Source organism: Adiantum capillus-veneris, chromosome 1 (assembly GCF_014529385.1).
Source record: "Adiantum capillus-veneris isolate H3 chromosome 1, ASM1452938v2, whole genome shotgun sequence".
Classification (NCBI taxonomy): domain Eukaryota; kingdom Viridiplantae; phylum Streptophyta; class Polypodiopsida; order Polypodiales; family Pteridaceae; genus Adiantum; species Adiantum capillus-veneris.
In genome coordinates this window covers 97228780-97246722 of record NC_140931.1, presented here as the reverse complement: position 1 = coordinate 97246722, position 17943 = coordinate 97228780, and the positions used below count along the sequence as shown (strand labels likewise).

Genomic DNA, 17943 nt, shown 5'->3' with positions numbered 1-17943 from the left:
ATGAGTACTTTAGGATGAAAGCTATAAGATACATGAAAATAAAATTGAATGGCAATATAAATTATTTATTATATTTTTTTAGAAAACTTCCTTAAGATCCTCTAAAACGTCTTTGCTATTTTCCGAGCTAGATCTAAACAAAATGAACCGTTAAAGATTCTCTAAATAAAATGAACCGTTAAAGATTCTACTTTTTTACATCGTTACATTCTACAGGTCGTAAACAGTCAAATGACCATTGGATCTTGGAAAATAGTCTATACATCATTAGAGATCTGGTGTAAAAAATTAAGGCTTTTTATCACAGCGATTTTAACAAAGAAAAATAAACAATAATTACATAAATACCCAAAAATTATTTAAAAATCAAGTTAAATTGCTTGTCAAGTAAATAGTTGATGTGCAAAAGGACAAGTCAAGAGAATAAATTCATGTAAAGATATAGAAAATTGTTCATCAAGGTTACAGTGTTGTGATAAGGGGGGACAGGCTGGACCAAAGTACTTGTTGCACACTAGAATTTCTATTTTCGTTTGAAAAATTGAAGATCGAAGCTTTCCATAGTGTTTAATACTATGCATTTTGTGTGGCCACTAAATCTTGCCGCTAAAAAGTACATGCAAGCAAGTCAAATATACATAATAGTGTGGAAAAAGAGATTTTTTTTTGTAATTCTGCTAAGAGCCACTACTGAAAGTGGGTACACCTTATCATGCATACACCCTATTATATGTTGCTACTTTAAGTGGTAGTTGCGAGAGAAATTGGTATGCATTTGACTTTCTAGAGAAACAGATTAGAGTCACAAAGAGCCAAGGCTCTGGTACATGTGTTTTGTAATATGAGATTGTTGCATGCTCCAACCAAAATTGTGATGAGAGAGGCTAAATATTGCTTTGCTATAAATCAAACACATGAGGTAGTTGTTGTTGAGGTGCAAATTGATGGTGAGTCGGGGCGGGAGGTGGCTTCAAAATTCTCAGACATGGAAGAAGTTAATGACATGGTTCGGGTGTTTGATAGTGACAACATTGTTTAAAATCACTTTTAGTACAACTACTTGTAATCAGCTTAGGTTTGTTGGCCATATCTTATGATTTCTCTCTTTTTACCATGTCACTTTGTGTCGTATTGTCTATCACTTCTATTTTATACTTATCGTATACAACTCATAACCAAGATGAAAAAAACACAAAGCAATAAATATTTGAGTTGATTACATAGAATGATTACAAAACGATCATTTGAATGATTACAACAATAGAAGTTATAGCTTTTACAACTCATCATGTTGAGTGAGATCTACCAAAATCTCATTCAAGTGAAATTCATCAGAGCCATTGGATGCAGAGTTGGAAGATGTAGTCAAAAATGCATTGAGGTTGGCTATGGCAACTACAACGTCTTCTTCTGCAAGGGGACCAAACTTCTCATTGTACTTTGCAAGCTTGCTTTGAGCTAGTGCAAGCTCTCGTATAGTGGTATCAAGCTGTGTCTCAAGCTCTAACACTTTCAATCTCAAGCTTGCAAGAGTTTCACATTGGCTTGCTAGGTCAACTCCCTGGCTTGCCATCTCCACAATGATTTCATGCTCCTCTGGAAAAAGGACAATTGGACGCTTCCGCAATGTCTAGGGCCTTTGCTCGTTTTGTGTTGAAACCTTTTCGATAATGCGGCCAAGCGCAACGCCCGCGTTAGGAGGCTTATTATCCCAGTTGACCGTCTTGTCCAATCTATAATGTACACTGTTGAATGGAGTATATGGCAATCTAGTTATTATTAGCGATAGCTCATTGTTGATGGATACATTTTTGGAGAAGAACTCTTACCAGGCCCACATGTTGCAAATTAGAGAGCTTCACTAGTGGATTTTCCTTTACGTGGCCACTTGTGTTGAAGAGTGTATTTCGAACAAAATAGTTCAGACATAAGTCTTTGCATTATCAGCGACTCAAGGGCTCATCCTCCAAGCATTGATTCATCCTCTTGAATGCTAGCAATAATTGATAAGTCCAAACTTTCACATCGAATTTTCTCCTCACTGATAATCCATTGTGCCTCGTGGTGGTAATCAAGGTTTTCACCCATATCTACAAACAAAAGACCAAAATTTAGCAACCCTAAAAAAAATTGTAAATCTTTTGCAAGTTAAAATTGATAAATTAATATACAAACAATGACGTAAATGTCACTTACACCAACTTCAATAATATAATGGCAGGTTGAATTTTAAAACATTACCATAAACTATCACTTAAACCATGATGTGATACTTAAATTAGCATTAGATTAACAACACAAAGACAATTTCAACCCAAAAAAAGATCTTTATATTCAGTCATCTTTTGGTCATAGACCAGAAGAAGATACAACATTTATTCCAATTGTGTGGGCTCCATTTATACAAAGGGACCAATCAAAAGCTGAAGGTCAATTTTGGGGGTTTCTATCTTTGTCTAAATCTAGAGTTTTATGTAATTTTTACAAAGGCTCTTTGATCTAGATCAGTTGGCTATGGCATGCAATTAAGTATGCGTTTCAAAACCCAACATAGAGAATTTACATCCATGGCTTTAGAAAAGGGATGAGGGTTGGCGGAGATGCACTCGGAGGCAGCCCAAGGGTAGTCTCAAAGGTGATTGTTTTAATAGTCCAAAGATAGATCTGTTAGCTTTGGAAATGTCTTTGTAGTTGGAAACAAGCTAGAAGTGCCCATATCTGTAATGATGTGATACACTTGTCAGCAAAATGCAACATAATGTTACAAGGGTGCAGGTTGTTGTGCAAAAAATCATGGTGATGTAAGTACTTCAACGTTTGTAGAACGATATTGACAATGTCTAAAATATTGTCTTGGAAGCGCTCTATATTGCTAACTATTTGCAAAAACTCTTTGATTGCAAGCTTGTTTCCAATTGAGTGACATGCTTGTATCCACTGCTCCACAAGGCTACCGTTCCAATATCTGAAGAGAAGCATCGGTTGTGGGGAGTGTCGCACAATGCCAAGTGGTAGGATTATGCCTCAATGTTTGATATTTAAAGATGTGGCTTCTTCAATGGCTTGTTGTGTAGCAATTGGCCCGTGTGACTGGATCTTGAATACTTTAGCTCTTAAGGAGTCCACTATGTAAGAAGTTCATATAGCACGTGTGAACAAGAGGTATTTTAATAATCCCTTACCTGTATATTTTCAAGTATTATATGTGCCCCTTATGTATGCATTTTTGAAAAAAAAAACCAAGCCCTTATGTATGAAAATTTTCACTTTCTCAATTTAAAAAATCTTTATCTAAGTATATTTTTCTATAAATGTATTTAGTTATAAATTCCTTATTTTTTTGCACGTGATATCTTACATTTTTCGTAGTGGATGCCTTGAGACTTTAGCTCCATACACAAGGTATGAGAAGGCAAGATGTAGTACACAAACTCGCTTGACTCCATCTTCCTTCTCCAAGTTGGCGTGCTTGCAAGTAGAGAACATGTCGATCATGTAGGAGGTGCAACACTAGTGGATCATCGCCTTGGGCTAGTGCTCTCACAATGGTAGGTTGAGCGGGATTTCCCACTTTTGTCTCACTGGCTGGCTTAGCAAGATCAACCACTCTCGGTCTATTGCTAGGGCCTTCTAGCTTGCTTTTTTCTTTCATTTCTACATGCAATTGATGAACCAAATGCATTCTTTTGCTTACTAGAGGGAGAGAGTGGACTTCAAGGTTTTGCAGAGCATCAAAAGAAACCAATATTTGTCCCAAGGCTTGCTTGACAAGTCCCTGTATTTGACCGCCACTGAAAATTGCAATATCAAATGATATTGTAGGGAATAATTGTTGTAAGCACTCAAAGCAATGTTTTGTCAATGTATTGACAAAATCATTGAAAATAGATGGCTCGTAACTCCTTCTCTTTAACATTGTAGATAACAAACAATAGCTTCAATGGTGGGTTTTTTTATGTACTCATGATAGCTTCATCTTTGACATGGCTATTAAAACAAATAATGATATATTAACAAAAAGAGAATAATTCAAACATGTTGAATATGTAGACATGTTTTCTAATATCAATGTTGAATATTTAGATAGATTTAAAGTGAAAGATTTGTTGTACCAAATAAAATATATATACAGTTTTTAACGACTATGGTCTTTGAATAAGAGATTATTATCAATAATTGAATAAATGTACAATCAATTTAACTATGATGCAGTGGAAGATAAAAAATTTAAAAACAGGTCGTTAAAAGTTTAAGTTATGAAAAAGTAGCCCAATTGTGTGAGCTAGTAACTCTAATACAAGACTGGACACTAGTAGACACAAAACACTAGAAGTTTACTTCCCATGAAAGTAGTCTATTAGACTACTAAAAGTATACGTTACGTACAAGTAGCCCAACTATGTGAGCTAATATCTCTAACACAAGAGTGGTCACTACTATTTGAATGATTGAAAGATTGAACAATCAATCTAGTCATTGTTGAAGTGTGAGAAAATCTCTAACACAACGTAATAGTCAAACCATTAATCATCGCATTCAAAAAAAAACTATATGTCATAGTTACAAATAACATATAGAGAGTATATCTTTACTCACCTATTCTGAGTTGAGTAGCAGACAATGATGAAAAGAGAAGCAAAGCTTCAACTTAGCACTCACTATATGTTACTATTGTTTAGGTGAGCTGGATACGTAAAATGAAAGCATAAACAATATAGTGAAAATAAAATATAAACATTGATACATTTATAGATGAAGAGAAAGTTGAACTTAACTCTTTACTCTTCAAATGTGTCAATGCGTATACTTTATTTATACTATAGTTTAGCCTTGTCTCTAACGTGTAAAGTAAACTATAATGGATAGAAATATTCTAGATATGTTTGTACATTTTGTCAATTTTTGAAGTGTGAGTGTTCTCATTTAAAACACAAAGTGACAACTCCTACCCCATCTCTGAAGTGTGAAGAAGTAACCTCTACACATCACGAGTGGGATTCTACACTGCCTATGACTCTCTCTGAAGTCTGATCGATAGGTCTACACAACCACAAGACAAAGTGCTATTTTCTATCTATTCCAAGAGTGTGACTATGTCGACACAACCTCGGAATAGTCCTACACACCTGCAAACTAATTTTGTGTGCGAAGAGAACCTCTAGGACAACATGAATTAGCTTTAAAAAAAGTTAAAAACAATATTGAAAGAAATATTTTACCTGCTTTCTCTTCTGTCTCTCATCACTTTGCTACCAAGGAGTATTGTGCACTCTTTTGATTTAAAGCGCGCATATATTAAATGGCTTTTGTTACCATATACATGTGGTACTGATGTGTGTGAACACACTAGGACCGCTGGGGTATTTTTTCCCTCTTTAGGAGGTTTTTTCCCTTGTGCATTGTATATATGTCCATCACTCTAGGGCTATCTATCTTTCCATTTCACAGTAGTACACTCTCAGTTGTGTGCCTTGAGCTTCCCCAAGCTATGTGTGTTTCTCTACAACCGTAATTCCAACAATTGGTATTTAGAGCAGGTTGCATCCTCCCGAGCTTAGTCGCCAGCAGCTCCAGCACACACCTGCTCACTTTCTCCAATTTCTGTGAGATTTGGCGAGCATTCGCAAGTCAGCAAAAATTTTGGGCTCATTTCGGCCTGTGTTTCCACTATAGGTAGCTCTGCACAGGCAATTTCGTCATTTACTGCAGATTTTTTGTCAATGCCGTTTTGTGCATAACAGATCCCATACAGTCTACTGTGGGTTGTGCTATATAGCACGTGCTGGTCTCACTCAGTTTCTCCTCATTTTGGGCAGTTTTCACATTATAGACATTTTCCATGGATGACAACAACAAAGATGTGTTCAAGATGTTTGATGTTGAGGACAGGTTGAATGGGGACAATTAACCTATGTGGGCTTGCATGATGCAACATGTTCTTGTGTCAAAGAGCGTCTGGAATATTGTGCAGGGCATTGATGTACGTCCTGGTTCTCAGGATGTAGGCGATGTTGAGGATGTTGCAGGTCTTGCTGCAAGGATTGCTGCTATTAGAGTTGTTATTCCTACGGTAGAACAAGCTTGTTGGGATGTAAAGGATGCACAGGCTCATGTGTTGATTGCATTGTCTGTGAAGCGCACCATTACTCCTCACATTTGTTCAACGAAATATACAAAACAGGCTTGGAATATTCTAGCCGGTCTTTATGCAAGCCGCAATGAGGCTAAATTGGTTTACTGCGTAAAGAGCTAGAATCGAAGATTATGCATGAGGAAGATGATATGGACACTTTCCTTGCTAGTGTCAAGGATATCAATGAGCACTTATTTTTGCAGGTGGTCATTTCAAACAGTTCCCTTTTGTAGACCGTTCTTGATGCCTTACCAGATTCCTACCAGACTTTTGCTAGAACTTGGAGACTTATGACCCAAGGAAATCCTGAAGTTGTCGATCAAGTTTGAAGCATTATGCACATTGTTGTTACAAGAGTCACTTTCCAGAAAAAACAAGACTAGGCAGCGTGCAATTGAATAGGCTTTTATTGCTTCTCAAAGAAAGGGTGGTAACAACAATGCAACCACTTCTTATGGTTCTGCTGTGAGTGGCAAAACTTTTGTTCCTAATGCTTCTGCTGGCAGTAATTCATTTGGAAACTCTTGTGATAAGGGCAAAAAGAAGCTGCATTGCCATTATTGTAAAACTAATGATTACTTGATCAAGCAGTGTCCTAAGTTGAAATCCAAAGAGGCTAAGAAGAAAGAGGGTGGTTCCACTACAAATGCAGCCATTGTTGAGTCTTCTGACTGTGATGCTGATGTTGTTGCAGAATGGGCTTTTAGTGCAGAGTGCACTTACAATCCTGTTATCCATGATGCATGCATGTCAGTTGCTGCAGGTTCACATGTGTGGTATTTCAATAGTGGTGCTACAATGCACATTACCTCACATCGTGATTTGTTCACCTCTCTTGAGTTTGTTCCTCATGGGAATTCAGCCACTTGTGCCAACAATGCCTCTTATCCGGTTCAAGGAGTTGGAAAGATTGTGTTTACTGCTGCAAAAGGCAGTTCCTTCACACTTTTAGATGCACTTTATGTACCTAGGATCAAGAAGAATATTTTGTTTGTATCCGCACTTGCTAGACTTGGACTTGTAGTCAAATTTGTGGATGACAAATGTACAGTTCGTGATCTCAGTTTTGGTGATGAAATTGTTGCATCTAGCCTTTTGTGCCGTGGGCTGTATACTCTCACTTTGTATGACAAGTGTGGAAAAAAATTTGCAAATGCAGTTGCAGATTCAAGGACTATTTCAGATGCAAAATTGTGACATGTACATTTTGGGCATCTGAATTTTGTCAGTTCGCTGCGTTTGCAGAAATCTGATATGGTTTCTTCTTTGCCGCCTCTTGAAGCACCTGTTAAACATGTTTGTGAAGGCTATATTTTGGTTAAAATGCAGCGTCCAAAGTTTCTAAAGGATGGTTCAGTTAGGGCCACATGCAAGTTGCAGCTTGTGCATAGTGATGTTTGTGGGCCCATGCAAACTCCGTCCTTGGGCAATTGCCTTTACTTCTCGTGACTTTCATTGATGATTACTCCAGCCATGCATGGGTATTTCCGCTTAAAGCAAAGTCCGAAGTTTTTATGTGCTTTAAACAATTTCTGGCTATGGCTGAAAATGTTTAAAAATGTACTACGGGCACCCTCCGTTCCAATCGAGGGGGGGAGTATATGTCTCATGAATTTAATGTATTTTTGGCTATTTGTGGAATAAACAACCAATGTACAGTGCCTTCTACGCCTCCGCAAAATGGTGTAGCTGAGTGGAAATACATGTCACTTACAAAAATTGCACGATGTATAGTCAAAAGTCATGCTTTGCCGCATTCTTTTTGGCTTGAGGCCATCATGTGTACCACTTATGTACTTAATAGGTGTCCTACAAAATCTTTGTAGTCTATTACTCCATATGAAGCATGGCATGATAGAAAACCTTCTCTTGAGCACATGCGTGTTTTTGGCTGTTTGGCATATGCTTTGGTGCCACAAACACTAAGCAGAAAATTGGACGATAAGGCTGTCAAATGTATTTTTGTTGGTTATAGTGTTCAAAGCAATGGTTACAGGTTGTATCATCCACAAACAAATCGGAAGATTCTGTTCAGCCCTTGCTGTCGTGTACTAGAGACAGTAATGTAAGCTCACAGGACATTTATGACACTTTGTTGCCTCTTTTCAGTGGTGGAAGTTCAAATGTAAATTCCAAGGCAAATGTACACCCTATGGGCGTTTCTGAAAATGTTATAGATCAGCCTATTACTGATGCAGATGTACATGATGTACTTGTTTTGGTTGTGCCTAGCTTACATGATGTTGAGGAACCTCTGTCTTTTGATGAAGCATAGAATTCACAAAATTGGATGGCTGCCATGCAATCAGAATATAATGCACTTATAGAAAATAACACATGGACTTTACGTGATTTGCTTCCTGGCAAAAAGGCCATTGGTACGAAATGGGTTTACAAGTTGAAATGCAAGCCGGATGGTGAGATCGATCACCATAAGGCTCGACTTGTTGCAAAGGGTTATGCACAGCAAAAAGGCATAGATTATGAAGAGACTTTTGCTCCCACTTGTTGTATGACTATTGTGCGTTTTCTATGGGCATTGGCAGCTCATTTTGGTTGGGGTGTACATCAATCAGACATTGTTACTGCTTTCTTGAATGGTGACATATTTGAGGAAGTTTATGTAACTCAGCCTCGCGGTTTTGTCAAGAAAGGACAAGAGGACAAACTGTGCAGATGTAAGAAGGCTTTGTATGGGTTGAAGCAATTTCCTCGTGCTTGGTATGAGAAAGCTGACACTCATTTGGTCAAACAAGGCTTTCGTTAGTCCAACAAAAAGCACATTGTATGTAAAGCGTGAGGGTGATGTACTTCTCATTGTGGTTCTTTATGTAGATGATTTGCTGATCACTGGACCAAATGAGAGACATATTGTTGAATCTAAGGCTGATTAAATGCTACTTTCAAGATGAAAGATTTGGGGCTGTTGCATCATTACTTGGGTATACAGTTTAAGCAGTGTGATGGTGGATTGTCTTGTGTCATAAAAGTTACATAGAGACATTGTACGTAAGTTTGGACTTGAGGATTGCAAACCTATTGCCACTCCCGTGGAAACAAGTTTAAAATTGAGTCTTCATGATGCTAGTGATCCCACAGATTTTAATCTTTACCAAACTGTTGTTGGATGCCTCATTTATGTATGCAACAAGAGGATGGATATTCAGTGTGTAGTCTCACAGGTCAGCAGATTTATGCATAGCCCAGGGTCTAAACATTGGCAAGCTGTCAAGAGGATTTTTCGTACCTCAGTGGCACTTTACATCTTGGCTTGTTTTGTCCCAAGGGGGGATCATTGCCGCTAGACTTACATGCTTTTTCAGACTCACATTGGGCTGGTTGTTTTGACACACGAGTGTCCACAAGTGGTTTCTGTTTCATGCTTTGCAGTTCATGTATATCATGGTTGAGCAAGAAGCAACCTATTGTGGCCACTTCAAGTTGTGAGGCTGAGTACAAGGCAGTCTTCACAGCTACAGTTGAGTGTGTATGGCTCAGACACCTTATGGTTGATTTGGGTGTTGGATAGGACACTGCCAACATATCTACACTAACAGTCATATCACATTGGCAGTTGCGAGGAACATAGTTTTTCATTCTCGCACAAAGCACATTGAGGTGCATTACCACTATGTCAGGGAGAGGCTCTCAATAGGAGAGATCAGCTTGGCTTATGTGCCAACACAGGACAACCTTGCAGATCTTTTCACAAAGGCATTGTCTCGTGAGAAGCTCGAAGCTTTCCGCAAAGCTTTGGGTTTACTCCCCCTTGTGGATTGATCATGTCCTCAGGGCATGGCACTTCCCTTTACTCATGTGCCAGCTCTCGTTCACCGCATCACTCTAGAGAAGATTTGTTACCATATACATGTGGTAGTGATGTGTGTGAACACGCTAGGATTGCTGGGGCATTTTTCCCTCTTTAGGAGGTTTTTTCCCCCGTGCACTGTATATATGCCCATCACTCTAGGGCTATCTATCTTTCCATTTCACACTAAGTAATACACTCTCGTTGTGTGCCTTGAGCTTCCTTCATCTTCTCCAAGCTGTGTGTGTTTCTCTGCAACCCGAATTCGAACACTCTTCGATCGAAGAAATCTTTCAATTATACATTTACACGGTAGGCTACTTCTTTCTCAACCAAGATAACCATGAGTTATTGAGCATGAAACAAAAATCACTTGGACACTTGTGCCTCATAGCAACTAGCCCAATCAAGTATGAAGAAGCATGTGAATCTAGCAGCAAGGATCCCCCATTGGGGTATAAAACAACTCAAGATATATAGTGCCACTTGAGTAGTCAAAGACACTTAACTACCTTCATGATTTCTTATTAGCCATGAATATTGGCTTGATGCGTGATTGGATCTTGGATCTTAGATCATCCTTTCATGTTACTCTGCCACCTAGGGAGTGGTTATCATTGTACAATTCCATAAAAAAGGGCTTCTTGAGATTAGGTGATCAGTCAAACAAAGTTGTAGGTATGGAAGAATTCCACTTTGCATTTCCTTAGAGTTCTTCATTGGTGTTGAAGGATGTTAGACATATATCCATGTTTTCAAAAATCTTGACCTTGGTAAATTAGTTGGATGCAGAGGTACAAAGTTCCAAACTAGTGAGACTTCATCTTAGAATGTCAAGTTGTGATGCATCAATGCATGAACTTGAAGATATGAGGAGAAATTTCTCCTTGATGTATGTACGTAGTCTTGATCACCTCTCAGTTAAGGCGTGCAGAGTGACTATACATAAATGTGGGCAATCATTAATGAGATTTGAGGATATGGCTCATAATGGTGCCAGTGATGTGTTTCCATGTCAGTCATTGGATGGTGATGTTGGATCTCTCAATATAGGTTCATGTGTTGTGACTAGGTTTGGATTGCAATCCAAATCTTTAATGCATCAAGGGTGCAAGTTTTTGCATGTCCCTAGATGTGTTGCTAGGTATGGTGTATGTATGCAAGATGTCGAGTTGACAGCTAGTGATTGTTTTCTAGTGATGAGGCTATGTTGAAATATGTGAGCTTTAGTGGGAGCATGCTATGAATACAATTTAGTCAAAGATAGCTTCCATAGTGATATCATTAGATTGACACATGGCTAAGCACTATAGGAGGCTATCGAGGTAGTGCTTGAGCTCTTGAGGTAATTGGATGATACTCGGGCATTTTTCATATTCTCTAATATGCATGGAGCATCCGTACATGGCTATACGATTATGGTTGTAAACATCAAATATTATAGTTTCAATCCTTGGTGGCTTCTATGTAGCCGCAAGGTGATGGGCATATATGAGTTTTCTCATGAATCGTGCAATTCATTCTCTCAACAAGTCCATTTTGGGTAGGTGTATGAAGAGTAATAAGATCTCTCCTAATGTCATGTATGTCCCAAAAATTTTGGAAGATATTGGAGACATATTCTTTACCATTATCGATTTGTAAGCACTTCAACGTTCTATTTAACTGATTTTGAACAAATGAAATCCATCTTATCATGATAAAAAAGGCATCATCGTTATGCTTTATCAGATATGGTCGAACCTTGCAGTTTGCATGATTTATAAAAGTGATAAATTCACAGCATGCTATCTCATGCTAAGTTGCTAGATGGACTTTTGGATTGAATCTCTTACAACTACAATTCATTTAATGTAACAATCACCAAAAAGGGCACTTGATGGTGGCATTCCAAAGAATTTTGGAGTGGTCATAAGCCCTTATATGATCAATTGCGAGTTTTGATTGTGAGGGATTTATTCCTATACCCAAATAGCTTAGAAAGAAGCTATAGAGTCAAAGTCTATAAAGTGCACAATCGTTGGATATGGAGAGAATGGTGAGATGGGTTATCGCCTTTGGCATCCAATTTCTCATAAAATTATCCATAGAAATTACATGCTATTCAAAGAGAAGAAAATGCACAAAAATCCTTCCAAAGAGGGTGAGGTGAGAAAGTGTGAATGTCCTATCCACCTCATGTGCCGGTGTGTAAAGCTTTGTAAACAAGATCCATGTGATGTAACTTATATGGAAGGCTAATAAGAGTCAACTAAATTATGTGTAAGGCTTAAGATAGCCACCAAATTTTCTTGCATATGTGACAATTCAATTACCCTTTCTAGCACTACAGAAGAGCTTATGATGTACAACTTTCATGGAGAATAATTAAGCTTATTTTGCAACCGTATTTACTTTGTATATTGGATCTTAATTTTGTCCTAGCTTAACTCAAATCTAGTATGATTAAGTTATGAATGGAACTTTTGCCTATCTACCATAATCCCTATCCCTAGCTTAACTCAAATCTAGTATGATTAAGTTATGAATGGAACTTTTGTCTATCCACCATAATCCCTATCACTTGGTGTCAAATCTACAATTAGAGTAATGTCTCTTAATCAATTTTGGATGTGGTTGTAAGTATTTTGTCTCAATTGAGGGTGGTTCTGTTTACTTTCACTTATTAGTAACATCTTATTTCTCTTATGTGTAAGGATCAATTCCCTAGTTGTGTAGCAATTTGTTTGATGTCGCATTGTCCGCACCTTAATGATGTCAACTACCTTGGTTGCCATAGTAAAAAACCCTTCATCTACACACCTTTCATACATCTTGTACGCTTTCACTCGTATCAATACTTCTCTTGTATGTCTTCAAAGTTGTTAACTCTAGATGCATTTTCAGGTGTATACTATGGACATTTTCTTCTTCTCCTCTTTTTTTGGTTAGGAAGGGTATGTGTGCGTGGTTGTTGGGGGTGGCCCGGGGGGGGGCGGGGGGGGGGGGGGGAGGGGGGGTGTTGGGTTTGTACAAGGCTAAACTCTTGAACTTCCCATAGCTAGGAGTTGTATGTCACGTGCCATTGAATTTATTTATTTTAAGCAATAAATTTACCAAAGAGGCACTAATTCATATGAAATTTTTGAGTTATGGCCTCTACAACAACAAAAGTCATTGCCAAATGAAGGATATTAAAATATGTAAGAAAACAATTTGGCTCAAATTACATCTTTTGAAGAATTCTATTTTTGCTAGAAAATGTAAAGAGTTAATGTAAAAATGGGGTACACATATAATGCAAGCTTTCAACTCCTCCTACACAACCCATGTTGGGGGATTATTGTTATAAATAACTCACACATATTAAAAACAAAATATTATTGCCAAAGCCATGAATCCCATCAGATAGAGAGAATGGCAAAGCTTCAAGTGACTCAAAGCTTCATGATGAGAAAGACATGAATCCCACCATACAGAGAGAATAGCTTTAGTAAATTTAACGACGTCAAGACCTTCAAAGAGATAAGATTTTGCGATGAAAAATAAGAGGTTTCATGAGGCTTGGGTGTACATAAGATTTCTTGCAGGAGGACATGAACTTTTGTGGATGGAAGCATGTAGAAAAGGGTGAGTCAAAAATTTCTTGGGCCTACCCAAACGTAAAACCTCCATTTGTCAGTTAGAGACAAATAATTGCACATATGTTGCAAGAATGTGTAGCAACATATGTGAAGGTGGTTTAATCGATATAGATTGACATAAAGACAAGGAGCACAACATCGTGTGAAATTTTGAGGTGCAACTAAATACAAGATGTTCCCGATGGAAGAATCTAAAAAGTATTTCAACAAATGAATATTTAAAGTTTTGTTGTGCATGCCATATAACAACTAGCACAAAGAAATCAATTGCGACATCTCGTCCTAGAAATGTGGAGAAGAATATCGTTTAGCATTTTAACACCTACATTGAAAACGAGAGCCAAATAAAAGTATACGCAACTAGCAGGAAGATTCGGGAAAACATAAGTACAACTCTTTTTGGAGGTAGTCACTAAGGATAACGAGGATGAAGTTTCTACAAAATGTACCCCACAATCAATGTCTTCCTAATGGCTTTAAAAAAAATAAAAGGTATTCCTAATTCGAAAATTCCCTCAATAACAACAAAAACGATGCACTAGTATATAGCATGCAGTAAACGGGCAATGACGAAGCACGTAGATTTGCAACAATATCAATTGGACGTGAGAAGGACGGATACAACTTTGCACGCGCGGACGAGAGAGAGAGAGAGAGAGAGAGAGAGAGAGAGAGAGAGAGAGAGAGAGAGAGAGGACACTTTAAAGAGAATAAAATGTAAAAGAAAAAATAAAAGAGAAGAGAAATACAAATATACAATGTGAAGTCGACCACCTCTTTATATGAACACAAAAAATCTTTTGACTTTTCACCTTCATATGTCTTCTGACTTTCCACCTCCATCTATCTTTTCATTTCCTAAACTCATCTTCACTTACGCACTTAATATGTTTTGAAAGACTTTTTACTTTTCCAAGATTGGGGAGACCTAATCAATGATAAAGGAAAGAGATCAATGATAGAAGGAGAGTCAACTAAACAACTAAAAGTGACAAAAGGAAGAAGAATAATTCACATGGAGCATTACGAACCTAGTTACAACCTATTAATAAATTCAAAGGTTCAAGAGAGCTAATTTAACTCACACTCAATTTTCCATTTGCTAACAAATGTAAAAAGAATGAAGACAACTACTTATGGGCTGCAACATCACAAATTGAATTGTCTTAAAGTTACTAGATGCCTTAGGGTCATGGCCGTACATCATTGGAAGCGAGCTACTCGTGAGATGCAACATCAGCAAGTGAGTTATGTCTTGAAGGTAATAGATACCTTACAATAAGGGTCATACATCATTGATTGGGTCAAGGATGCCAGCAAGATTTAAACCTTCACCGGTCATTATTTAAAAGGGGTGTTAAATAGACATGGGTGCACAATAAGATTGAGACAAGGGCTATATCAACCTCTATGGATAAATACTACAAAATCATTCTTTTACATGTAGAGATGAAGAGAGCTATATTCAAGGTCCTTCTATAGCTGATCGTATCTACATAGGCTCTTAATGGTTGTTGTAAAAAAGGGCCAAAGAGGAGAGCAAAAATATCATGTGCAAGATGAGAGTTACTAAGCATTCATACTAATGCTTAAGAAACCACAAAATAAAAGAAAATAGAACTCACGTTAACAAGTAGTACCAAAATTCATTTCCAAATTACCACTTAGATGACAATCACTTCAAGCATGGCAAGCACTCATAACACTTGCCCAAAAAAGAGACGGATAAGGCACTATCTACTGGCTCAAGAAGCCTCTACACATCGCACTCATCTATCTTCATGATGCATCGATGGAATCATAATCAATAGTGATAGTGTGCGAGGAGCAAACAACATTATTAGCAACAAACCTTCACAAAGAGAGGGCACTTCCCTTTGCCTTTCCAAAATTGAATTCTATCAGCATACCTTAAAAGTCCTATTGTTTTCCAAGGTTGGATTCTATCACGATACCATAGAATTCCTATTCTTATCAAATCACATCCTATGTGATGAGGAGAATTGCAAAGCTAAGTAAATCGCATTCAAAAATCTTAGTGTAGATCATCCGAACACATTTTCCTGGATGATTTGTGCCTTTGGGGTCTACATGTGATGAATTTGGAGGACCTTTTCAAACACAATGACAAACTCAAAGCTTTAACCCACCACAATGCAAAATGACATTGACCAAAAGGTTTTCTGGAGAAAAAATAGTCAAAGATGGTACAACTAAACTCCATTAAAAGATTGATTTATTTCCATCAAATGCTCCAAGTAAATCAAGGAGAGAAAGAGCATCATTAAAAGATTATGGAGCCAAAGCCTTCTGTAAGCTTACTCCTCACAAAAAGCAAGGCAAAGTAATTTGTTCAAATGTTAATATGCACATATTTTTAAAGATTCAAGTACAGGGAAAGCCCAACAAGGATTTGAACAAAAAGAATTGCAAAACCTGGGCAATCTTTTATGATTTGGAGCCTTCAATAAAAGTGCAAAAATGTTCCATGTTCATCAAGCAAGGGCAAGAGCTCCGGAGTGGAATTGGTCCAGTGTGGAAACCAATTAATGCAAGAAGGGTCAAAAGGATAGTATTTGATGGAAGTGCATTCATTGCTCATCTCTAGTTTGTTGACATTACTAGCATCGATTTTTCAATGTAAGCGAATTCTTTCAGAGCTTAAAAAAATGGGTGCATACAAAAGACAAATTGCTGAAATGAAGGCACCCTTGTATTAGTGAGTCACTGTTTATGTATAGAATTTTTTCGAGTGATTTAAGCAAGGTTGAGCTTATTATGGAGTAAGATTTTCTCTCTCTCTCTCTCTCTCTCTCTCTCTCTCTCTCTCTCTCTCAAGACTTATTCGATACATCTTTGAGGTCTCTTGAGATTGTTCCTACGACGTTAAAATTAATCCCCCCCACCCGGGGGGGGGGGGGGGGGGGGGGGGGGGGGGGGGGGGGGGTGAGAGAGAGAGAGAGAGAGAGAGAGAGAGATGGATGGATTTCATCATCGAGCCCATTTGCTGGCTGCTCCCGCTTCTCAAACCTTTTGCAGTTCTTGTTTCTTGACTTTGAGTTGGGCAAGGATCAAGGACTCGCTTATCCAAACTTTGGTGTCCTTGAGAAGTCGTCCTTGCTATAGAAGTGCTATGCGCGTCTCTTTGGTCTTGAAGATAAGGATGCCTTGGTGCAATTGTCGTGGTGAACCTTCTCAATTGTGTTGGGGTCAAACTTGGTTGGGTGAATGGCTTGGTTGAGCTTGTCTAGTGTCGAGGTGTAGTCATCGAACTCTCCCCACCAAGTAGAGGGCAAGCCACCAATTCAGACAGAGTGCCAATCCTTTCCGTCGACATTCTTGCATGCATTCTTCTACTTTGGAGGAGACGGCGATGGTTGCTTTTTGAACTTGGGTGGCAAGATTGGCCACGCTTGCGGTGAGGGTGTACTCGACCACCTTTGATTTGGCAAGAAGATGCTCTTTATCAGCTTGCTTTTGAGACTCTAAGGAGGAGAGGCGTGCCTCAAGGGCTGCAAGACGCGCCTTGAGTTCTTCGTTCTCGACCTTGAGTTCTTGAATTTGGGAGTGAAGGCGATCCGTCAGGTCCACCCGCGGGATGGGCACAAAGAGAGCCCCCGCGTTGCATAGCAACTTGGAGAAGCCCCCTTCGTGGGAAAAGGCTTCTAGTGTCAAATGAGCCGACACCCTTTGGGAGGTTCCCGTGGAAACATACCCCTGTTAGGGTCTACTCACTCGAAGCTCTGCTTATTCCTGTGGGAAGGGGCTCGTGTTAGGGTTGAGAAAATAGTTTTTACTACCTGTGTGACGGGGTGCTTATTTCAATTGGTAGTTGGTAGTGAATGGGCGAAGCAAATCAAGCTGATGAGCCAAGGGCCGCAGAGTTGCCAGACATCGGCAGGATGCAAATGAGGCCAGAGTCGCCGCTGTTATTGTCTAGGATGAGGGAGACAAGGGCAGGTGGGTATGGCCTGTGAGAAAGGAAGCGGGGGCGGAGCTGTGGACGTTGAAGGCTCTCCCACAGGGCTGCTCCTTGCTCCAGGGAGGCCAACAAGATGGAGGAAAGGCCGAGCTCTGCTGCTGCGACTAGGGTGCAGAGCTGCGACTAGGGTTGAGAGAGAGAGAGAGAGAGAGAGAGAGAAGAGAAGAAGAGAATTTTAGCGTCGTAGGAAACTATCCCAAGAGACCTTATAGATACGTCCGCCGACGAGGAGAGTTGAACTCAAGACCTTGAAGATCTATCCAACGAGGAGAGAGAGAGAGAGAGAGAGAGAGAGAGAGAGAGAGAGAGAGAGACCATGTGCATATTGACACAAATGTGTGTATAACCCTCACCATCTTCAGAAAAATTATACAGCACCACGACAAGTACGTATCGC

General features: G+C 38.9%; 1 protein-coding gene across 1 annotated transcript; it reads right to left on the bottom strand.

Moving 5' to 3' along the window:
- Positions 1-1276: 1276 nt before the first annotated feature.
- On the bottom strand, positions 1277-1573 carry LOC147465231 (uncharacterized). The gene has a single exon (XM_086511385.1). It carries the CDS (start codon positions 1571-1573, stop codon positions 1277-1279), a length of 297 nt encoding a protein of 98 aa, XP_086367511.1.
- Between the last annotated feature and the right edge of the window lie 16370 nt (positions 1574-17943).